The sequence below is a fragment of the Epargyreus clarus genome, unplaced genomic scaffold, assembly GCF_041222505.1.
Source record: "Epargyreus clarus isolate Ecla_fem2 unplaced genomic scaffold, WU_Ecla_fem_2.2 ptg000032l, whole genome shotgun sequence".
NCBI classification, from domain to species: Eukaryota; Metazoa; Arthropoda; class Insecta; order Lepidoptera; family Hesperiidae; genus Epargyreus; species Epargyreus clarus.
Window position 1 is genome coordinate 1,430,503 of NW_027332237.1, and position 25,816 is coordinate 1,456,318.

The 25,816-nt window shown below is 34.9% G+C and overlaps 2 protein-coding genes across 2 annotated transcripts in view; one reads left to right on the forward strand and one right to left on the reverse strand.

The window, feature by feature from the left end:
- nolo (ADAMTS-like no long nerve cord) overlaps positions 1-25,816 on the forward strand; it is a 244,911-nt gene that overhangs the window by 12,599 nt on the left and 206,496 nt on the right. The window lies entirely within an intron of this gene.
- Positions 6,940-14,811, reverse strand: LOC140755137 (uncharacterized). Its single transcript, XM_073090346.1, has 3 exons — positions 14,696-14,811; positions 10,485-11,868; positions 6,940-7,074 (listed from the first exon to the last, which is right to left on the reverse strand). The coding sequence occupies exons 1-3, from the start codon at positions 14,763-14,765 to the stop codon at positions 6,951-6,953; spliced, it is 1,578 nt and encodes a 525-aa protein (XP_072946447.1). The 5' UTR covers positions 14,766-14,811; the 3' UTR covers positions 6,940-6,950.

A 25,816-nucleotide genomic window follows, 5' to 3' on the forward strand; every position in this document is an offset into this window, starting at 1 on the left:
GACAGGTGTGGCCGTGGCGCCGTGAAAGATAACCACAAAGGATTCAACCTTCAAACTTTTTAATAAAAATATTCTAACCGTAATGAAAAGATTATTAAAAACTGAAGCTAATCCCGTTTATCTAAGCGAGTTTAACCCGTGTTTGCTTGTTTACTAAACTGTGTGTTTGTTCTTTGGATTTTTCAAAACGTTTTAAAGATTAAAGGAGACATACTTTTCTGAGGCATTTCACTAAGTCCTGAGGAGTAGCGGCGCGTCTGAGCTCAGGTAGGAATCTAATCTTATCTGGGGTTGATTATAGATATCCATGGGCGTTACTTACCATCAGGCGAACTGCATTCTGCTGTTTTGATTTTTCGAACTGTTTTCAAGATTAAGGGGGACATACTATTCTGAGGCATTACATCTTAGTCCTAAGGAGTAGCGGCGTATCGGTGGCTGACCTCAAGTAGGAATAACCTCTCTTAACTGGGGTTGATTACAGGTATTCATGGGCGGCAGTAGCGACTTACCATCAGGTGGACTGCATACTCGGCTGCTACTCCTATGTTATAAAAAAAAATGTGGCGATGGCGCCGTCAAAGTCAAATCACAAAGTTTAACCTTAAAAAATATTGAAAAAGGTTAAAAATTACAAGGAATAAAAAGGTTATTAAAAACTGAAGCTAATCCCGTTTATCTAAGCGAGTTTAACCCGTGTTTGCATGTTTACTTAACTGTGTGTTTGTTCTTCGGATTTTTCGAAGTGTTTGCGTTTGGGAGAGTTATGGTAATTCTGTTTCCTGTTAAGCCTTTTAATTATTACTTTGTTCCTGGAATCATTTGGAAATTATCGTTTGTAACTAAAGTTTGTTTGAGTTTTTTGTTTTCTTTGGTTTTTGGGTAACTGTTTGTGACATCAGCGATACGTGTCTCATAATTTTTCTGTAGTTTTTCCATTTAGATATTTGAAGTAGAGTTAAATTTACTCGTATTATAAGTTAATCACCTGATTATATTGGTATCTATATATGGATAAAATTGAGTACCTAACACATAATTCATACATTCGCGCCGACTCGCAAGTTACATCTTGGTAACACATGCTAAAAGTATGTGTTTCATCTTTACGCGCAACTTCATCTCACACTAAAACTAATATCTTCCTTAAAGCTGTCAAATTAACTTGAAAATAACAATCTTTAACTTTCTACATCCTAAAAAGCTGAAAGCTTAGCACCTCCCTATTTTCAGTAACGTCAACTTATTCCGTTATCCTCAGCAATATTTTTAATTTCACATGGGTGGTCCAAAGTCTGCTTAAAATTAGTTAAAACAAATAAAAAAATTAAAATCCCGACGCCAGGGGATTAAAGGGTGAAACCTAAAAGGGTTGCATGTAAAATATTTGTCTTCTTTTGATAAGAATACCCTTGCCTCGTTTTTTACGAATTCCAAAAAAATATATGAGGTTTGGTGAAATTTTATCTCTGCTTAAAAATATATCCGTACATACTCATGTAAATGTGTGGTATAGATATGATCTTTTGGTTTATAAAACTATTTTAAAAATCGCTTTTCTTGTATAAGTCTGTGCAAAGAATCATTTTTTTTTAAATGAAATGAAATCTTTATTTGTTGCAATGTGGTTACAATTTGATGTTGGTTACAGACATATAAGAATCTCACATTTGCCACATGGTGGCGTACAAATTGAGTCAATTAGAATTAAAATTAAATAATAACTTACATTAGACAATTTATCATAAATATAAGAGATTGTTTATTGGATAAATTCTTCTAGTGCATAAAAGCATTTGTCAACTAGCCAACTACGTAGTGTTTTTTTAAACATGTTACATTTTAATTCTTTTATATTATTAGGTAATTTATTATATATTTTTACACTTATACATTCAGAGTTTCGAGAACGCAGGACCGTTTGGGCAGATGGTATACATATTTTATTTTGGTTTCTAACAGGAAAATAACAATTGTCTTTTTTTTGTTTGAATAGATTCATATGGTTTTACTCTAAGCTCCTTATGAAGAAACTCATGAATAAACGCTTAAAATTCCGAACTGAAACGGAAACTACATATATTAAGTTACCCTATTAGTAAGCTTAGTAAATATACATTTTCATTTATTTTTCTGTCTAGCTGGGAATTCGGGGTTCTCTCTTCATCTGACTGCTATAGTTCCCCCTTGGACATGATGATATTTGATTTTTTAATATGGAAGGACCTTCTGAAGTTGGACTCCGGCGACACCACCACACCTATGTATTTCTGCAATAAAAGCGTTGATTTATGGGCAGTAGTAGCCACATACCATCAGGTGGTGGATCAGGTGGTTTGAAGGTGGTAGAACCCTTTGTGGTTCAACTCCGGCGGCACCACCGCCACACCTATTTCTACCTAATAACAGCAGTGTTAGGCGCTGCTGTGTTCCGGTTTGAAAGGTGTGGTAAGGGAGACAGACTTTTCCGAGGCGTTACAGCTTAGTCCTCAGGGGTAGCGGCGCATCTGTGGCCGACCTCAGGTAGGAATATCTAATCCTATCTGAGGTTGATTACAGATGTCCATGGGCGGCAGTAGCCACTTACCATCAGGTGGACTGCATGCTCGTCTTCTACTCCTATATTATAAAAAAAAAGGTGGACTGTATGCTCATCTGTTACTCCTATATTATTTATATACAAAAAAGATAATGTGATAATCATATTCCATCGCAGATTGATCTTAGATTTGTTTCATATTCTACGCTAATCAATATTATTAGGTATTTAATGGAATAACACGTTTACCTACGTTCATCCTGACTGTATTTGTTCAGAAAAATAATATTGAGTTTATTTAGTTAACAAATATCACTTAGTAAATATTTGCTATTTTTTGTAACTATTCTGTTCTGTCTGATGTCACAATTCTCTCTCATTTTCAAAAATGAATTCGAGTTTTGACCTAGCTTCTCACGAATGATGTTAGGAATCATCCATTATGTTCTAGACAGCCCCAGTTTCCAGTATAATTCAGTTTCGTCTGGGTCAAACTAGTTTATCTGCAGCGAACCGGTTTTATCCGGCTAAACCCAGTTTGAACTGGTCTAAACAAAACTGGCCTGATTCAACTAGATATAGCCTCGCAATCAAATTATTTGCATCGTTTTGTATATTCGTTTCTTAACAGAGTTAAGTGGTTATCTGATGAACCACGGCCTCTTAATGAGCGGTCTCGGGTTCGAATCCTAGGCACTTCTTTTCAGTTATACGCATTAGAAATCAATTATGACTTGCTTTAACATTAAAGGGAAACATCGTGAGGAACCCTGCATACTTAAGACATCGAAGAATCTCAAGGGTGTGTGAAGTCTACCAATTCGCACTTGGCTAACGCGGAGGACTATGGCCTATCCCTTCACTCTGAGAGGAGATCCGTGCCCAGCAATGGGACAGTAATGGGTTGATGACGAAAACAGTAAGAATAATGCTAAAAGATCTATAATTAGTACTACTGGTATAAAAGAAAGTTATGCGAGTAATAAAAAGTTTTCATAAATCTAGTTTTTTTGTATATTCCGTAAATTCGAAGAAGACAAGAATCTATTTAATTGTAGGTACTGCATATTAGCACCAACAATTTTATTAATGTGTTTTTAAGAATGTGATAAGGTATCTGCCTTAACAACGCACACCTTAATTACTCAGTGTTTGATCAACTCTTGTAGAACTCCTCTTAACGGTGGTGCCGTAGCATCTACCAGAAGAACGGTCTCTTATTTTCAGAAGAAAAAACTAAATTTCAACAAACGTTCCTGGCCAATAGCAATTACAATCAACCTAATTCAACAGCGCAGTTACAATAAAACCCGATAGCAAAACGAACAACTCTCGTTTTTACATTTTCCTCCAAAGATAACGTTTCTTCAAAAAACCCGAGTCGCGACATATCTTTATTTGGAGACGCCGATAAAAAAATAATGTCCGACATTAAGGGAGAACTTAATTTAAATATTTCTGACGCACCCAACCGTCCTTTTTTCACTTGGGTGTTCTGTATATCGCTGTCCCTTTCCCCCGGGCAACAATAAGTCACAGGGTTGTCGCAGGGTAAATGCCTTTTTAAGTGAACCCGAAGAAGTTTCCATTTTTTGGGAATGTAATGTTATAGATTCGGTTTCTCCATTACGGCGAATCGTCTTTATTGTACGATTATTTGGGGTTTATTGTTATTACTATGTTTAACAGTATTCATGATATTAGAATAGAGAGTCAAGGTGGTTTGACTGGGTGAGCATTTTTTTTTATAATATAGGAGTAGCAGACGAGCATGCAGTCCACTGGTAAGTGGCTACTGCCGCCCATGGACATTTGTAATCAACCCCAGATAGGATTAGATATTCCTACTTGACGTCGGCCACAGATGCGCCGCTACCCCTGAGGACTAAGCTGGAACACCTCGGAAAAGTCTGTTTCCCTTACCACACCTTTCAAAACGGAATACAGCAGCGCTTAACACTGCTGGCGTTTAAAATAAATATAAAAAATATATATATTTTTTTTTATATTTATTTTAACCAACTTCTAGTCAGTTAATGATATATGAGTGTGTTATATTTGTGGGTCGCGTGACCTTAAAAATAAATAAATCAATTAACCTTAACTCACCTTGTAAAATTTAACTTATAAGACTTTTAATAATTATACTTATTTAATAAAGAAAAATATACACCTTAGTAAAGTGGCAATCTTAATTCTTTACCTCATTATTTCCGAGTCCAACTGTTGTCCAATTATCTGCCATCGTCAAAAAGGACTTTGTTCGGAGTCTATATTATTACTTCATCACTGTTTCATTCAAATAATTAAACATTTAACACGTGAACGAATCTGACAATGTCAATTAATAACAACAAAACATAATCAATTTAATCAATACCATCTGAGTACCAAAAAACCTCATAATTCACTTCTCAAATCCCATAACTATAACACCATAAATTAAATTAAAGTCAGGCGTTCGAAACATTTTTTATCCGAAATTCCTTACAAAAAACTGTTTTTATTGTCATTCTCTCCATGTGAGGGCGAAACGTGTTATCTGATTTATTGTGGTTTTAGGGTTCTGCACTCCAAGGGAGAATCGGAACCCTATTACTAAGACTCCGCTGTCTGTCCGAGGGTTCTATCTCTTGAAATTGATATAGATAGACGCTGATATTTTTACAAAAGTATGGACGACAGTGGCCGCTATAACAGCAAATATTTAAAATAAAACAGCTTGAAAATAAATAAGTCTTGCTAAATAAGAAACGGTTTATCGCTTTATCTATTGAATCTGAATAGGTTAAATTTTCACAATAAAATAAATAAAAATATAGTTAAGACTATGTTTCATCTTAACAATGCATTTAATATTGCTGCTATGACAGCAAATACTAAAAATAACCAAAATAAAAAAATGGTGTTACTGAACCCTACGTACTAGTTCGACTCACACGTGGCCAATTATTTCTTTATTTTTCTTTTGAGATTAATTTTAAATTAGGAGTTATCTCACTTCGACTGTGGCTTAATTGGGCTTGAAGATTGACTAATGTATTTTTAAACCACTTCTAGTTAGTATTTCCATAGTGTGTGATGCTTTTTGAAATATTTATGTGCGGAAGTCTAGTTATATTAACGTTTTAAGAGTTCAAAAATAGGTTTATTAAAAGAATTATGAACTAAACTTTTCTTCCTTTAACTTGTAGCAGTAATTTTGGTTTTGTGGATCACCGCTATATCTATTTCTGTCTAATTTTTCAAAATAATTAGATCTTTTACATAATTATTTTTGAAGAAGGTGGTAGAACCCTTTGTGGTTCGACTCCGGCGGCACCACAGCCACACCTATTTCTACCTAATAACAGCAGTGTTAGGCGCTGCTGTGTTCTGGTTTGAAGGGTGTGGTAAGGGAGATAGACTTTTCCGAGGCGTTCCAGCTTAGTCCTCAGGGGTAGCGGCGCATCTGTGGCCGACCTCAGGTAGGAATATCTAATCCTATCTGGGGTTGATTACAGATGTCCATGGGCGGCAGTAGCCACTTACCATCAGGTGGACTGCATGCTCGTCTGCTACTCTCATATAATTAAAAAAAAAAAAAAAGTCAAAAACTTCCATTATTTATAGAGAAGAAGCGGTACTTTATAACATCCTTTCAATAAATATTAATTTACCTAATATGCCTTTTACTTTGGTTGATTATTTAGCTTGATATACAATTTTGTCCTATCAAAGATTGAAAATTGACAACATCTAGGATGAAGAAATTGTCAAATGCAGGTCTTTAGTTACAAATATAATTATCTATACTAATATTATAAAGACGAAAACTTTGTTTGTTTGTTTGATTGTAATGAATAGGCTCACAAACTACTGGACCGATTTTAAAAATTCTTTCACCATTCGAAAGCTACATCTACGAGTAACATAGGCTATATTTTATATGAAATATATTTGATAAATAGATTTTGAGGCGGTACACAATTTGCCGGGTCAGCTAGTAGTTAATAAAATAATTATTAGGAATATTAATTTGTACTAACATAAGTGGTAGAACCCTTTGTGGTTCGACTCCGGCGGCACCACCGCCACACCTATTTCTACCTAATAACAGCAGTATTAGGTGCTGCTGTGTTCCGATTTGAAGGGTGTGGTAAGGGAGACAGACTTTCCCGAGGCGTTCCAGCTTAGTCCTCAGGGGTAGCGGCGCATTTGTGGCCGACCTCAGGTAGGAATATCTAATCCTATCTGGGGTTGATTACAGATGTCCATGGGCGGCAGTAGCCACTTACCATCAGGTGGACTGCATGCTCGTCTGCTACCCTAATATTATATAAAAAAAAAAAAGTGAGTGCAGAGAAATATTATTTGAAAATTCACCTTGTAAGAAAGTAGCATGAAATCTTGTTCAATAAAACAATTATTACTAATTAACGTTTATTACTTCTTTCTGTGGCGTATCCAGATCTATCTTCTGTGGACAGCAGGCTGGGTATGGCTGGGTGAGGTTTCCGATCCTGAAGTACCCCAGTTCTGTACTATCTTCGCATCTGTAATATAAAACATATATCTTAATATATAGTAAACTAGCTGACCCGGTTAACGTTGTGATGCCATATAAATAAAAAAATGTTAAGGGTGAAAAAACGTTATCACTTAGGGGTATGAAAAATAGATAGTAGCCGATTCTCAGACCGACTGAATATGCATATAAAATTTGGTGAAAATCGGTAAAGCCGTTTCGGAAGAGTCCAGTAACTAACATTGTGACACGAGAATTGTATATATAAGATAATTTTAGAAAAAATATAAGCAGTGATAATCTGTTGGATAGTCGGGGGGTCCGAGGTTTGAATCCCAGACAACTTTGGTGTTTCAAAACGTGCGTTGCCGTATTCATCAACCCATTACTATCCCACTGCTGGGCAAGGGTATTTCAAAGTAAGAGGGGCTTAGGCATGGCTTAGGCAATAGTCCAAAGCGCTGGCCAAGTGCGAGCAATTGGTGGATGTTTTAACGCTACGCTATCTTTATTCATAGACGCATACTAGGATTTATCCTGTGTTTTATTTTCAAAATTATTAACAAGAACGATTACAACCTGACGCATTATTTCGTTGTGCTTTGGAGCGTGTAGTAAAACTTTATTAATTCGAAAAAACATTAATATTTACAATTATAATTACACTTAAAATTAAAAGAAATAATGTGTGTTATATGTGTCATGAATACACACAAAGACAACAAAAATACCCAGAACATAAAACTAAAAAGATCGTTTAAGTATCTGGATTCGAACCAGGAACTCACTGCGTATCAGACCGGCACGATGACCACTCCTCCACGCGGTAGAGTGCCTCGTGTGTTTTTTTTTATAATATAGGAGTAGCAGACGAGCATGCAGTCCACCTAATGATAAGTGACTACTGCCGCCCATGGACATTTGTAATCAACCCCAGATAGGATTAGATATTCCTGCCTGAGATCGGCTACAGTTGCGTCGCTACCCCTGAGGACTAAGCTGGAACGCCTCGGAAATGTATGTCTCCCTTACCACACCCTTCAAACCAGAACACAGCAGCTTCTAACAGCTTCCAACAGCACAGTGCTTAACACTTTTAAGACAGAAATAGGTCACAGAATACACTATTACTGTTTGAACTATAAAAGTATAAAAAGTTCAAAGTTCGTCGTTTAAAAGATGCTGCTGACGCTTCCCGATAAACTTTAGTTATAAAAACTGTCAATTGAAGCTTCTATCAGTAACTATCAATAAAATTAGTTGTACTAAAGAGTAAATTAATAGAAGTATCAAACAACAATATTTAGCATTTTTTTTGGTCCTTATTATAATTTTTTAACTATTATATTCGTCGTGTACATATTTTTGGTTTAAATGATAGGAACATCTGTTATTAAAAAAATATGTGCGTATTTATCATGATCATTTACTTTATTAGTGAAGACATTTTATCATTTTTATTTTTCCTGAAAGGTAACTAGAAAATAAGTTCTCAAACTGTGTGTAGACTACCAATCTATCCTGAGTAGTAGACTATGATCTAAGTATATCTTTTTCATTCTGAAAGGAAATGAATTTCCAAAATATTGTTAATAATGAATTAATGATGAATTTCCAAACCCCATATATGCTTATAAAAATAAATAAGTCGTTTTTATAAATTATATCATTCTATTGAAACAAAACTTATAAACGGCTCAACAGATTTTGACGAAATTTTCACGCAATAGAAAATATAACAACAATGCTTTTATCTGCAAATTAATTAGAGTTCCGTCGTAAAATCGAAATACCGCGCGCTGAACGCGTAAAAAATAAAGAACTTGACGAAATATTACGTCGTTTACAAAAACTTTCGTAACAGACCATTACTGTGTTTGGACGGGTTCGGTTGCTTTGTTTATATTCTCACTTAGGGTTCCGTGTGTAAAGTTTCAAATATTGTTCATTTATATAAAATATACACAAGAAATGCGTTCACAAAAGTTCGAAACGTCTTTGTTTAATTTAATGACCACATAATTTTAGGTTAATACGAAAAATAACACAATATAAATTCTGTTATGACGAAATGTCTCTTGAGGATCATTCGTCCATAGATTTTTGTCTATAATTTTATTTTTCTTTTTTTAATTTCAGAAAATTTTGAACGTCGTAGAACCCTTTGTGGTTCGACTCCGGCGGCACCACCGCCACACCTACATATTGCTTCCTAACTACATAACAGCAGTGTTAAACGCTGCTGTGTTCTGGTTTGAAAGGTGTGGTAAGGGAGACATATTTTTCCGAGGCGTTCCAGCTTAGTCCTCAGGGGTAATGGCGCATCTGTGGTCGACCTCAATCAAATCAATATTGAATTTTCGATATCTTTACAAGAGCACGGAAGTTTAAGAAAAAATATAATATACTCGTATTTATAAATAGACAATATACTTAATAAGTTATCTAACGTTCATATACGACGATGCCAATCAAAAACCAAGTATAAAAAGAAGCAAATTATTTTAATATTATTAAAATATTCTACAGAACCCAACGCTACCAATCTTTTTGTTTCTTTCTTGCACTGCACTTGTCACTACTGGCGGGTTGCCTGTAATTTGTCATGTTAGTGGAGGTTTTGTCTCACATATGCTTAATTTCTTTTTAAGTTTTTGTTTTGGTGAGACACTTTTTTAGTTATGATTTTTTAGATCGTATCTATTTTGTTATGACTTTGTTCATGAATTTGTTATACATCAAATTTATAGTTTCTATTTTATTTCATTGATTAGGTAAGTTTTGACTCCAACTTAAAGTACAGATAAAAATTATAAGCTTATTAAATAGTAACTATAATAATTATTGTTAGCTTAAAGTTGATATGGAAAGAACGAACTCATAGTAGAAGCTCAATCTCACATTAGCATTATTTCTTAATAAGTATTGATACGCTACATCATCATCCTAGGTTTTACCACGCTTTTATTAGCTTGTATGTATGTATGTAACGGAATCTTTGAACTTGATTTTTACCCACTTTGAACGGTCCGATTATTTTAAAATTTTGAACAATTATCAAAAACCGAAGAAAATACAAAATTTTAATAATTTTATTCCATTCTCCTCAGCAGGATCGTCAGGAATTAGGATTTTTAGCCCTTGTGCAATTTTAGCGAGGTTTTTAGTTTTTAAACTATAATTATTTTGATGATGCGCTTCATTTTTAAAATTGAGACAATGGAACCAGACTCTAAAATGATGGTATGAATTATGAAGCCATATTGCGTCCCCCAAAAGTGAGAATTTGTAATACAAACTCGTTAATTTTATAATTATTATTAAAATTCCCATTGAGCAATCTATTCAAATTTAATAGAATCATTTTATACGCCAATATAATATATACATATATACCTGATTACATAATGTGTTAATACAATATTTGAATATACTTACGTGGTTCTGTCTAAGTAGGCTTCAAATTCATCTTCTTCAAATTCTCTGTTATTTGATTCTAGGACATCATTGATAACACCTCGTTTTGTTCTTGTGAGATCATCTAACTTTATCACCTTTCCTACTCTCTCCGACTTAATAATCTTCCTTAAAGGAATAGGTTTCAGGGACTTTGGTTTATCAACATGAGCTCTTACTTCATTTAGTACTTTTTCTGATAGCGGTGCAGTTTGCCAATCTGGTAAACCCTTATTTTCTTCCTTACTTTCCATTAATTTCTCGAATAAATCTGTTCTTAATGCCTTTTCAGACGAGTCTTCCTTTTCGGTTTTGATGTATGGCGAATAACTTGGTATTTGAGCTACATATGGTCCATAGTATGATTGTGGGTAACTTCTATGTTTGCTGTAATCTGGATGTGCCCACGGATAGTTGTAGTAGTAACTTGACGGATAGCCGCTAACGTTATAATGGTATATATAAGAAAAGGGATACGGGAGCAGTGTTGATGGTTGAACCATTACCTGTGGTTCTGGTTTCTTCGGCGGTGCAACGTACCAAGGTATGGCAATGTAATTATAGTTATTCGCTGGCTTCTTGCAAGGCTTTTTACCTTTCGTAGACTTGCCTGGCTTCTTCGAACTAGGTGTTGTGTGCACATACGACGATAGTCTTTGAAAACTGGATATTGGATAATAATATGGCAATTTCCCGAAGTCTTTATCTGATAACGGACCACTGAAGTACGTTGGATTTGATTTGGATGGTGGTTTTTTGGTTGATATAGCGTTAGTTGCTTCATGAGACATATCTATGTGTTTGTTATGATATTGTAGCGGTTCATACCAATATGACTGCTTATCATCTTTAGTACTTTCCATTTTTTCCAATTTCCCCGCTTCAATCGTCTCTTTGACTAGTTTATCGGCATTACTACTATCTATTTCCTTATAAATATCTTGAGCTAAATTGTATATATCTACTATTGCTTCTAAATCACTTTTCTTGACTGTATGAAGCATATCAGTTATTGTTTTTATCTCAGCTTCTGTTAAATATCTATCATTTTCTGTAGATTCTTTGTTAAATATTGGATCTTTTTCTTTCGTTTTAATATAACCTTTATGGTATATAGGTTGTTTATCGTTATTCACTCTCTGAGTATATGTAAGTGAGTTTACACTAGGACTAATATGCATTTCATTTTCGCTGTCTTTGTGTATGTTGTAGTTAGATATATCAATCTTGTGTATGGGTAAGTATTGCGTTTCTGTGATGTTCTTTCTTCTCAGCTTGCAAGTGTAGTTGCCGCAAAATGTTTGAGATGGCCATGTGGAGTTTGCAGCGTATAATTTTCCTGTATCTGGGTCTTTGCAGTATAAACCTGAAAAATAGTAAATAATATAAATAAATAAAAAGATGATAGAACTTTTCGCTGTTGGAGAATGTGGTATGAAATCGTATTTTTGTAGGGAAGTGGTTGTGTTCAGTTTGAAGGTTTTGATACACTTACACTAACATAAGATTATCATTGACACTAAGTAAGTGCTAAATGACGCGAGAATCTTTGAAAAAATATTTTCTAAGGGGACTATATATGGAAAGTTTATCACATGAAAACAAACATAATTTTACATTTTACTGATACTTGAACATAAAAAAGTAATGGCGGGTAAGTGTACCTATGTAGGTATATTAACTGGAGAACTGTCATGAAACATGCCGACTGCATAAAATGTAGCCTATATAACATTAAAAATTTTGAGGAATCCTACGACACCTCATGTGTTAAAATCCGTGAAGCCATTTTTTTATTATAATATAGGAGTAGCAGACGAGCATGCAGTCCACCTGATGGTAAGTGGCTACTGCCGCCCATGGACATCTGTAATCAACCCCAGATAGGATTAGATATTCCTACCTGAGCACAGCACCGACTAACACTGCTGTTATTAGGTACCACCTTCAAATTTTGATTTGACCATAAGCGTTCCTAAGACTGACACATACGTGTGGTCGAAAAACACTATCCTTCGCAGTCGGGTAAAAATAATATGCAAGGTGCATATGCGCATAGCATGTCTCGCATACATTTCATAGAGCCATCAAAATGACTCATGCTTCTCTTGTTATCAAACTCTCGTGCGCTTCATGATCTCATATCTATGAAAACATTACATAGTTTGCTTTGTTTTTGATTATTCTATCAACAATAAATTCATTAATGAATACATCAATTACATCATACATTGGTAGTGTAAGCTTTAATGATTATTCTGAACGTCATTAATATTCTAAATAATATGTTTCATTGCACGTGATTTATTTCTTGTTTAACTTTTTAGGGAACGATTTTAGACCCTTAGAGCTCATCTCATCTGATATTACTCCTGATCAAAATATAAAACCATATACTAAGTCCTAAAATAGGGTATGGCCTAGAAGATATAAAGACATACTAGACATACTGCATACACATTGTAGACCGGCCGTTATTAATAATCAATCTATTTTTTTTATGATTTTGCGCACCAAAAATGGACATTTGATGCTGTCTTCTTAAGCCCTTCAATAAAATTAATCTATCGAATATTTTACTTCCCAAAGATTACTACTTGACAATTATTTTATATAAGACATTGTCTAACTTATTTTTTTGGGATAGGAAATATCATATTATATTATATTGTTAGGAATTATATCGATCTTTGGTAGGTAAAAATTGGACAGATTGATTATTGATAACGGGCGTAGAACGATATGATTTTGTTTTGCCACTGACCACGTCTGACATGTACGATGTCTGCAGATATCAATTCGTCAAATCAAAAATATTTTATTCAAAGTAGATTCTTTATAACTCTTTTTGAACGTCAATATATCTGTCTCCTTTCTATAAGATGTTTCGTCATGGAGAAGGAGCGGCGAAAGAAACTCCATAACGCACATCTTTTAAAAAACAAATATCATCTACATTTTTTTTATTATATAGGAGTAGCATGCACGAGCATACAGCAGCATGCAGTCCACCTGATGGTAAGTGGCTACTGCCGCTCATGGACATCTGTAATCAACCTCAGATGACAACCTGAAGTCGGCCACAGATACGCCGCTACCCCTGAGGACTAAGCTGGAACGCCTCGGATAAGTATGTCTCCCTTACCACACCCTTCAAAACGGAACACAGTAGAGCCTAACACTGCTGTTATTAGGCAGAAATAGGTGTGTATGTCATATGTATGTGTAATGTGGAACTGGAGCATAAAACATAGTCAAACCAGAGCATAACGACAAAGTTAGGTAGATAACTGACTGTAGAATACAAACAGCTGTAGACCTTTCCAGGAATATTACTAATTGAATAGGTTCTAACTAGGCATTGGCGGACAAAAGCCTTGTACACGGCAAAGTAATCAGAAATCCCGTAATTATGTTCGACACGTAATTCCTAGAAAGCCTTTATGTGGAAATTAATATACGCAATAGGTATCTTTATATCATCGATACAATTTTGCTTTATAAATACGAACATGTACATTTGATGTAACATACTATGTATTTTTCATACTACTAATTTCTAACTAAATGTATGTTCATTTGTACCAATTTTAAAATAATTGCCTTGAATTTCTCTAATATGTTTAGGTAATGTTGTCAATTGTTCCAATTTTTTGTGGTTCTTCTAACTACTTTAAATATGGCACTTTTAGGACGTAGTAATTTTTTATTTCTAATATATCCGAAATATAACGACCCGAGTGGCGGAGCGGCCACCATACCGGTCTGACGCGCAAAGGGTCCTGGATTCGGTCCCCGGCCAGACACATATCTAAATGATGAATTTAGAATTCTGTTTTTGGGCCTGTATGTTTGTGTGTTCGTCTGTGTGTGTGTCCATGGCACCCACGACACAGGGAATCCTAGTGCGAGGCTGTGAGTGTAGAAAGCGTTTATTTATTTATTTATAAATAAAAAAAATCTATTTCGATGCAACTTTCGCATTAAATAAGATATATTAAAACATTTTTCAAAATCAAAATCACAATCAAAATCAAAATCAGCTGGACTGCAACCATACTTCATTTGAAAGTATAGGTACTACTTTAGGCGCGCCCTAAGACGGAATAACCGGTGAAACGATTTTTGTAACGGAAGCGGTTACACTGGAGTGTAACGATAATAATATATAATTAAATTATTAATAATCTAACCTTTCACAACATGGGCAGCTTGACTAACGCCGACCAACAGAGCTATGCACAAACACACAACACTCGCCATTTTGTCAACTGCACTGCCGCGCGCACTTTGCGTTGTTATGATTACTCGTCCGCTGCACTGTGCGGTTCTCAAAGTTTGTGTCAATTTTCAATCAAAACATATTATTTGTTTGGGTTGATATTGTTAAGCTTTCTCTGTATTGCGGCTTCATTTAAAACCATCGACATAGATTTTGTTCTCTCTGTAACAGACTGCTAGCTACAAACTTACAACGTTTTTAAGCGGTGTATGATTTGAAAAATGTGGCAATGAGTTTTTTTTATAATATAGGAGTAGCAGACGAGCATGCAGTCCACCTGATGGTAGGTGGCTACTGCCGCCCATGGACATCTGTAATCAACCCCAGATAGGATTACATATTCCTACCTGAGGTGGGCCACAGATGCGCCGCTACCCCTGAGGACTAAGCTGAAACGCCTCGGAAAAGTTTGTCTCCCTCACCACACCCTTCAAACCGGAACACAGCAGCGCCTAACACTGTTGTTATTAGGTAGAAATAGGTGTGGCGGTGGTGCCGCCGAAGTCGAACCACAAAGGGTTCTACCACCTTCAAAAATGTGGTAAGGGGGAGTCAGCTATTTTAGTTAGCTATGTCGTGCTGGAGAGAAATACTTGTAACTACATTGTTTAGAACGCCTTATGTTTTCTAACTTAGCTCTCAGGAGTACCAATGTTATTGTGAAGCGACTTTAGGTTCTGTTGACAATGCTAGCTTTTGTAGAAAGATAAACAGATAGACACATGAGTTATCTTATCTATCTTTAGAATTACCATAATAGTAATGATAATAATAGCCTTTATTAACAATCTTATTCCTTACATTTTATGTTTTCATGTTATTATTATTATTATTATTTTACATTTAATTTATTTTAAGTATTTGTGGGTAATTAATTTAATTTTAAATTGTCTATCTTTTCTTCTCTTTTTATATCTAGGACACCATTCCGTCACTTCGTTGGCCCATTTTTCAGTATGATTTCTAATCAAATGTCCATACGATAGAATTACCATAATAAACTTTAAAACTATGAAATCATTGAGATTTAAATTTTATAACAGAACAGTTTATCTTAATATTTCACCTACAGTAAAGTATGTGTTCAATTACGAATTTAAACGAACCGGGAGCTTGAACATAACATATGAGACGTTACGTAAACTGTTACGTACACGAAATAAGTTTGTTTCCGGAAATATTGTTGGCAACGAGAAAAGTAAATAACGAAGTTAGAAACGGGATAAACTACAACCATTAGTACAAGTAACCTGTAGGAGAAATATATTGAGAGGTAGCATTGTTATGCTGAGTTCTACTGACTCTGATAGACTTAATTTCATTCGTAATGTATAAAAGTCCATCTATGTATTAGGTCCATTATTGGATACAAGTCTTTAATACAACAAAGTTCCTTGCCATAGTCAACGAGCTGAGACAAACATATACAAACGGAAATAAGATGTAAATTACACGATATTGTCATAAAGTGGTAATAAACTCGTGGTTTTCATTTGGTGGTACCATCGGTTTTAAGTTGTTACGTTTTTGTGGTCTGGTATAATTCGTGGTCCCAACTTGTTCCTTGAAGAAAGCAACTTATCAGTACCAATCATTGGTAAGGCTGCAATCCTATTTATAGTTGATTATGAGATGCCTTAAGATAATAACTACTTACACTTAGTTTCACTGTAAACCTGTTCACTCCTCCAATTTCTGGAAAAAAAGAAGAAAATAGCTCCATAAATTTAGCAGAATCACATAAATTTGAAGTCAAACAAGTAATTAAAAGGAAGTAAGTTTTCAACCAGAAAAGTACTAAAATCACTGAGAAGAGGCGAAGTAATTACAGCCCAAGCGCCACGGCTATTAGTGTGTAATGAATCAGCTCTACGATTCAGTTACGTGCTCCGTAGAGCATAATAACTTGGGTAAAATTCGCAGGTAATACATTAAAATGTGATAGCAATAAAAGTTGTTCAATTTCTTACAATTTGTATGTAAGTAGTGGTAGGATTACAACTGTATTATGTGTATGTACTAATACAGTTGTAAATAAAAATTAAAATGATAAAGAAAATTACAATGACGACAGTAATTAGATAACATATGTAAAATGTGGTTGAATTTATTGACAATTTTTTAATATAAATAAGAATTCTGAAGGAACAACCAAGCCTACTCTTTTATTGCCCTCGTTTTAACAATAAATATGGGACTGTATCACAGATTTTTACATACTTATAATACATACATATAATTATAACACGGAGTCTAATACATACTAACTTAATTAACATTCAGATAAAAGACTATACATTGAACCTAGGAAAGATTTAGTCATTTTAAATATTCATACATGGATTGCTGCGTAATTTGTGGTTTGTCCTGATGGACATCTATATCTGATGCTATTACCCCCGTTCTACTCAATACTTACGCTCAAAGGATATCACTATAAAAACTCGAGTACATGCAATAACAAACAGATCCATCGAAATAATTCGAGTCGCTTTATCGCAGTCCAGTAAATTGCTCCTTCTAAATCGCCGCTGAACAAGATTTACGCTCTCAACGCTCAAGTTATTGGCTGAAACTCTTTTTCCTTTTACAAACTGAATTTATTTTATTTTTAAGAAAATGTAATGAACTGAGCGGACTGAACAGTGCTGAGAAAATACAGCCAAATGCCTAAAGATATTTTAATTTAAAAGTATTGAGATGCATAATAAATGTTTAATTTAAAATATAAGGATAAAAAATCAGTAATTTATAAATGTATACATTTTTATCTATCAAAATTAAATTAAAACACAGAAAATAATTCGTTGTAAAACTAGTGTGTGTAACAGCTGTGTTCAACACTTAAAATATACTGACAAAGCTAAGGCATTTGTTCTAATATTCTCACACGAGAAGTGAGGGGACTAGAATAGTGCCTTGCAAGACGCCTGTAAGTAGTATAGATCCAATTGACTTAAGAGCATTAAATAAAATAGTACATTTTTAAAATAAAATCTCGTTAGCTTGATACATAACGTTAACTAAGAGCTAAAAAAATAAGGTCCTTACCTTATTCTAATAAATCTTATTATAATAATGACAATATATAAATATACATTTTAAATTTGCAGTAGTATAATACAAAGTTTTGTCTTTATTGGTATTTTAATTGACATTTAAATAGTACGTATGATAATAATGAAAATATAAATTTTAAAGACATTTCTAATAATGACCTAACTGAGTTTAATATATAATCAAGGAAACATTTTTATGAAAGAATGTTATATGCTTATAATGTTATATTCCATTGATAATAAAATTAATACTTTAATTATATTATCAATGGAAAACGTTATTTCTTTCTCTGAGCCTCTTATTCAGTAAGAAGTTTACCGGACCTGGAGTGTTGCCTTGTGAAACGCCCTGGATACCGATCCAATTCGAGTAAGAGTGTTCACGTCAATGGAAGGCACTTTAATAGAGTAAGTACGTTCACGAGTCGACTCTTATGTCCTTCTTGGAAGTTAGTACCTATTTTTAAGTATGTTTTAGAATTTATTTTAGGTGGACATATTGTTCGAAGTTTTACCTTTAATATAATAGTAGTTTAAGTTTCGACGACCCGCGTGGCGGAGCGGTCACCATGCCGGTCTAACGCGCAGAGGGTCCCGGGTTCGATCCCCGGCCAGACAGATTTCTAAATGATGAATTTAGACTTCTGTTTCTGGGTCTGGGTGTTTGTGTATTTGTCTATGTGTGTGTCCATAGCACCCACGATACAGGGAATCCTAGTGTGGGGCTGTGAGTGTAGAAAGCGTAGAAAGAAAGTTACGTATTCGTACATGATGATCTCCGAAACCGTTAAAACGATTTTTTTGAGTGTGTGTAGTTGATTTCACTTCGAAAAGTATTCTACTTTTGAACTCGATAGGTAGCGCTTTTTTGTCGCAAGATAATGTATGCTTTGGTCAACTTAAATTCAATTAATGTTGTATTTATTAATAATTTAATTGACATCCGATTTTCACCAAATTTTATATGCATATTCAGTAGGTCTGAGAATCGGCTACTATCTATTTTTCATACCCCTAAGTAATAAGGGTTGTTCACCCTTAACATTTTTTTATTCATAGATGTATAGGTAGTATAGGCGATTAAGTAAAATACTATTAATTTAAATTACAAACAGTTTAAAAAATATTATTTATATATACCTAACTGAGATCGACCTGTGATCAAAGCAAATAAAAATATACTTTTGGAATATATTTTTATTTGCTTTTATTTATTTGCTATATATTTATTTTTATAAATAAAATATATATTATAAATTTGAATGCATTAAACTTTGAGAAGCGCTATAGCCAAGAATTCGCGAACGTGCTATAATATGATCCACACTATCAAATACGTAGCATTTTATGCTGATCATCGATTTGTATTCAGATAGCGATCTATTATAAGTATATTAAGCCAATTTTAACACCTAAAACAGTTAATAATTTTATCAATTATTATAATTAAATATTAAAGTTGGTAGAACCCTCTGTGGTGCGACACCGCCACACCTATTTCTGCCCAATTACAGCAGTGTTAAGCACTGCAGTATTGTGATTTCAAGGGTAATTCTAATTTACTTTTATTAAAAATAGGTACGCTTGTCAGTCGGTTATAGTCCCATGAAAATTATTAGAATCGTTTCGGAGATTAGCCGGAACCAACAGAAAAATCATTCGGAACTTCCTGACCGGGAATGTAACCTGGACCTCCTTGCGTGGCCAGTATAGAGAACGCTCCGCTACCGGCTTGTCATATAGTTCTCCTAATTTGTAATAATTAGTTGAATACACAGAAAACAAATAGAGGTCTGTGGTTGAATACATTGCCTAATTATTTATTATTAATTATTTCTACCTAATAACAGCAGTGTTAAACGCTGCTGTGTTCCGGTTTGAAGGGTGTGGTAAGGGAGACAGACTTTTCCGAGGCATTCCAGCTTAGTCCTCAGGGGTAGCGGCGCATCTGTGGCCGACCTCCGGTAGGAATATTTAATCCTATCTGGGGTTGATTACAGATGTCCATGGGCGGCAGTAGCCACTTACCATCAGGTGGACTGCATGCTCGTCTGCTACTCTTATATTATAAAAATATATATATATACAAGTTGACTTCAAGTTGATTCAATACTTATACCGAAGCATATACACATAAACATTACTTGTATTGCAAGGTCGTTCAAACCCACATACCACACCTACTCTTTTTCAAAACAAAAACAAAAGACACTCAAGCATTCCATCATCCCAGCACTTAGCAGAAACAAATCAGTGAATCCAAGGTATCTGAGATAAAGGCACCGACTCATTTATTTTTTCAACGCTCAGAGTGTGAGCCCCCGCGGAGTCGTATCACTGTCGGCACCTGCTGTGCTACCCTTGAGTTTGATGTACTAGCTGTGTTTGCGACTTTGTCTGGCCAATAATCTCTCTGTGATACTGAAGTTATTTATATGTAACTATTAGAGTAGTGCCCGCGGCTTTGTTCGCGTTTTAAACAAAAAAAAGTATCATCACGTACATATAACTGAAAATTTGTACCTTTATTGGAATGACAGTGGTCAAATAATATTGTATGCCCATTAGGCCGGAATATGGCGGACAATTACCCAATATACACCTATGTTTTTAAACCTATGATTTGATTTGCTACAGATCATCACATGATCAAATGCATAGTTTACGTTTATTCTATCTAGAACATACAGACAAACATTCATGTTAATATTTAAAGTTTTTTTTTCTATAATAAATTAATATTTTTAATCAGTTTGGTTACAGATGACATGTACCAAGTAGGTAAAAGATATAACTTCTTAGCGAAGTTTTGCTTTTACCTTCAATCAGGCGATAAGATAGTTTTTACCAGTAGGTCATAGATTAGTAAAGATACTTCGCCGCCTTGAAATTGAATGAAGCCACAAACGGCTTATTAGTAAGTCCTTTTTTTGAATTCATGACAAATAAGAACATTTTTAGAGAAAAATTACGAATAAATAACTAATACTGCGTAATTTACATAATAAATAAATAATTATTTCAAATATTGTAGGGACATTTTAGCACGGAGACGTGGCAAAACTTTTTTACGCAACTATTTCAATTCTCAAAACTGGTTACATTTTCTTGTTAGGAGTGAGTAATCTTTACTAATCTATGCAGTAGGTACATTAATTCCCGCCTTTCTTACTTACACGATTTGTGGTGGATTTGTGGTTGCTAGTTATATAGAATAGATATGGAATTGAAGAGTTTCAAGTTCGTCATTAATAATATCAACTATGAACGAGTTCCAAAAAGTTTTTTTTTATAGCAAAATAACAAACGAGCATGCAGTCGACCTGAGCGTAAGAATTTACTGCCGTCGTTGGATATCTGTAGTCAAACCCAGATTAGAGTCTTACCTAAGGTCGGCCACAAATGCATCGGTACCCTTGAGGACTAAGTTCGAACGCTTCGATTAAATATTCTGTAGCTCTACTCATTCTGAGAATACCACCTAGTATTAGGAGAGTAATGAGCTAATTATCGAGAAGGCTTGAGCCTAGCAGACAGTAATCAGCCAATGATATATGAGCCACCTCAGCATGACGCTCAAACAATAAATTTGACCACAGCACAACACAATAAGCATTACATACCTCAGAATGGGCAAACTTAATTTGCCAGACAACCGAATAAATATCGTTTCTTTAACACCTACACAAAACGAAACTGCAAATAAGAGTACTCGGCAATAATTTTTCTGCTGTCCGTACCGACTGGCAGAATAAAATATCAGCTTCAAGATAAATCAGTCGAGTATTCTCGAGATAGCTGTGTAGCGTCGGCAAAAAAGTTGCTAGCAATAAACGCTCGAAAGTTTCATACTTGTTTCGTAAATACAGAGAGTGGAGGAGCGTTGGCAAAAAAACTGCTCTCGTCTCGATTCAGTAATGTCTTTCGATCAGTGTAGAAATGAGATTTCTTAATAGGATTTCTTAGACGTCTAGATCTATTTATACAAACGGGCTAAGTATTCTATATATTTTTAAAATCTAAACGGTCTTTGACCCTTCATGCAAAATGTAAAAATTTCAAAATGTAAATATTTAATTATAGATGTAACTTTGTATTATTAAGGTATGCAAAAAATGTAAGTGACGGGAAAACTAATGCGAAATACATTCGTCTAAGCAAATATATTTTGACTTTGTTTATCATATATGTATTACAAAAAATAATTCATTTTATTCCCGAGGTAGTCTTGTATATAAAATTCTCGTGTCACAATGTTAGTTACCGTACTCCTCCGAAATGGCTTTACCGATTTTCACCAAATTTCATATGCATATTCAGTAGGTCTTAGAATCGGCTACTAAAAACGTTCAGGGTTGTTCACCCTTAACGTTTTTTTTATTTATATGACAACACAACGTTTCCCGGGTCAACTAGTATCATATAAATATTAATTCATGTCTACATATTATATTGCCTATTGGGAATCTAAACAAATTCCCAATACAATATTCCTGTAATTTATTAAAATGACGAATAGGAAAAGTCTATTTACTTTTCCTATTTGTATTTTATCTATGTTTTTTTCGTATACCTAGTTTCCTAATACCTAATATAAAACTACTCCACGAAAAAAGGTTATTTCGAGAATTTACGAATAATAAAATTTCAATCATGAAATCCCTGAAGACAGCCATATTCTTTCTTTATTAGTATTCATTCATATGTTTTCTTTTTCTCAAATAATAACTGAATATAAATGGGGAATATTCCCAAAGGCAAAAAGAATTCCTATTAACTTTTATGCTGACCGTAGATTAATTATTTGGGATCCCCCGAAGAGGTTTATAAGAAATATTATTCGGCTACAATTTAGCTCTATGTTTTATAGAACCTAATGGTATAATTGTTTTATTTGTACATAATACACATATTATAAAATAGCTGTGCCCCGCGGTTTCACTCGCGTTAAAAAGAAACAGGGCTAGTCCTAAAATATAAGTAGCCTAAATTAATCCTTATATCAGCTACCTGCCAATAAAAGTCCCCTCAAAATCGGTCCAGCAATTTCAGAGTTCAGCCAGAACAAATAGACAGATAGACAAAAATTGCAAAAAAATATTTTGGTGTATGTACCGTATGTATATTCATATGCATGTAGTAAAAAGCGGTTATTTCAATATTAAAAACAGACACTTTATTTATTTATAAATTCGTTGAGGCTACCATTTCACTGCTAATACTGAATTAAACAAATGTTTGCCTACCAAAGATCGAAATTTGTCAATTTTTTAATCAATAATTGTCAGAAGTGGCACATCTGTGACCGATAATGAATGATGGCCATCTGTTAGAGATAATGATCGATACCGCCCATGGACAATATGGACATATACATAACATAACTAACGCCACATAGGACAGGGATTTAACCTGAAGCCGATCACATATGTGTTGCCACTTTGAGTCTCATGAAGACTAAGATGGCCGCCTAATTCTTAAGTCAGTCAGCTCTTCCACTGGAACACAAAAGCGACGCTAGAAAATATGGCTATGGTTCTTTCTGGCAAGTAGGCACCCCTGGTTGAACGATTTTTTTTTACTGAATATAGGAGTAGCAGACGAGCATGCAGTCCACCTGATGGTAAGTGGCTACTGCCGCCCATGGACATCTGTAATCAACCCCAGATAGGATTAGATATTCCTACCTGAGGTCGGCCACAGACGCGCCGCTACGCCTCGGATAAGTCTGTCTCCCTCACCACACCCTTCAAACCGGAACACAGCAGCGCCTAACACTGCTGTTATTAGGTAGAAATAGGTGTGACGGTGGTGCCGCCGGAGTCAAACCACAAAGGGTTCTACCACCTTCAAAAAGTTGGTGGGACATCATTACAAATAATTTTTCATTTTGAGCGATGTATTTGCTTATTTTTTAGTTGACGAGGGCGAAGCTTCAAAAGGTATCCGGTGCCGTGGGACAGTATGTTTTGTGGGAGTTTTAACTAATGGTTGGCGGGGTGGTTTGATCTCTCACGGTTCCTGCCTTGATACCCGGAAACCCCTATTTAGTCGCCTCGTAATACAGGCAGGAGTTACCGTAGCTATATTCTTGTCCCGAGACTAGTGTTATAATATATTACACCTGTTCAATACCCACCTTTTGTATGAAATAAACAAGTCTACAAAAGCATTGAGCGCTGTCGGATACATTATCATAATATATTAAGGATGTAATTTAAATGTCGTTATAGGAAGGTTTTGTGAAGCTGAAAGCTGAACGGTTTGTTAGGCTTAGAAACTCTATTAACTAGTTAGAATCTGTGACTTGGTCTGGATTTGTTTGGTATATTCCACCATATTAAGTGCGAATTTGACTTTACATTTTTGAAATATTTTTAAACTCTCTTGTGTTTCCTCAAGTTTTTTTTCATTTATAGGAAATGATAAATTCATTTTAATACGTACATAACATTGAAATATCAGAGGAGTGTGCCTGATATAAGAACTTCGGACCTCACGTCCTAAATTCGGATCTAAATTTGCGTTGAAACTTAAACAAAATTAATATTAAAATGACCGACGAACTTTAATATTTATATAAATCTTTACTAATCTGTTAAATTATCGGTAGGACGGCCCTATATGGAGTTCTTTTGATATCAACAATGATAGCATTGCAAGTAATGGACTAAGAAACAAGTGGGTAGAATGGAAGTCTCTGTAACTTTCTCCATTTAGCAGTTAAATAAGAAGGATATGAATGTATGAATACTGGCTTTGGAACGCCTTGTGTTCCAAATAAGTAAGTACTTTTAATTCATTGCCTGACTGACGACCCGCGTGGCGGAGCGGTCACCATACCGGTCTGACGCGCAAAGAGTCCCGGGTTCGATCCCCGGCCAGACAGATATCTAAACGATGAATTTAGATTTCTGTTTCTGGGTCTGGGTGTTTGTGTATTTGTCTATGTGTGTGTCTATGGCACCCACAACACAGGGAATCCTACTGTGGGGCTGTGAGTGTAGAAAGCGTTTAAGCGTTTATTTATTTCGATTTATTGCCTGAATAAATTACTGCATAAATCAATTGTCCGTTCAAATAAGCCTAATCAATCAACTGTTATATCAATAATTGGATTGATTGGCAAAATAACACATTACTTAAATCAATTGCATGAATAAAATGCATAAATGAACACATTTCCTAAATGAATTGCTACTACAATCAATTGCCGTACCAATTAGTTGCCATATCAAGAAATTACTATATCAATTAACAACTAAATCGAACAATTGGATCAAACAATAGCTGGACCGATCACATCAGGGGCGTTCTAAAACGCGATCACGTGACCCGTTCAAAAAACAATACTCGAAGAAAATCTCCGAAACACAAAAGTACAAATCGTCGAATAAACGCCGCTCGTTCAGAATCAGGTCGAAAATGTTCGGATCGCGTGACGGCAATACATTTGCGGCGTATTGTTCGCGGCACGGAAACTCGCACTCGAAGGAACACGCGGTTTCCCAACTAGCTGGCACTGTGTTCGCGATTTTTCAAACGCTTTGCTGAGTGTATGGACGTATCCACTTAGTTCAGGGTAACATCTGTCGTTACTGTCTATATGGCTCTCTGAAAGTTTATGAAGCGTTCAAGGATAGAAATGGTCTAAATGTTTTTAAATTTAGTGTACTAACTACAGCTGAGACGATTATAAGCATTCCAATAATAAAGATAAGACTTCACAAGGCTTATTGTTTTAAATTATCTATCGATCGATCGATCTATTGTTTCATATTCCTTAAATGAGTCTTCTCGTCTCATATTCGATCCATTGATCAATCAGCCTAATTATTTTACGTATGAGGAATTAATCAGGCAATCTTATTGTTCTGTATTATGTTGATCCATCGATCAATAGATATGATCGGCCAATCAATATATTTTATCCAACCTACTCGATATTTAGTCATTGGGCACCATTATTCGAG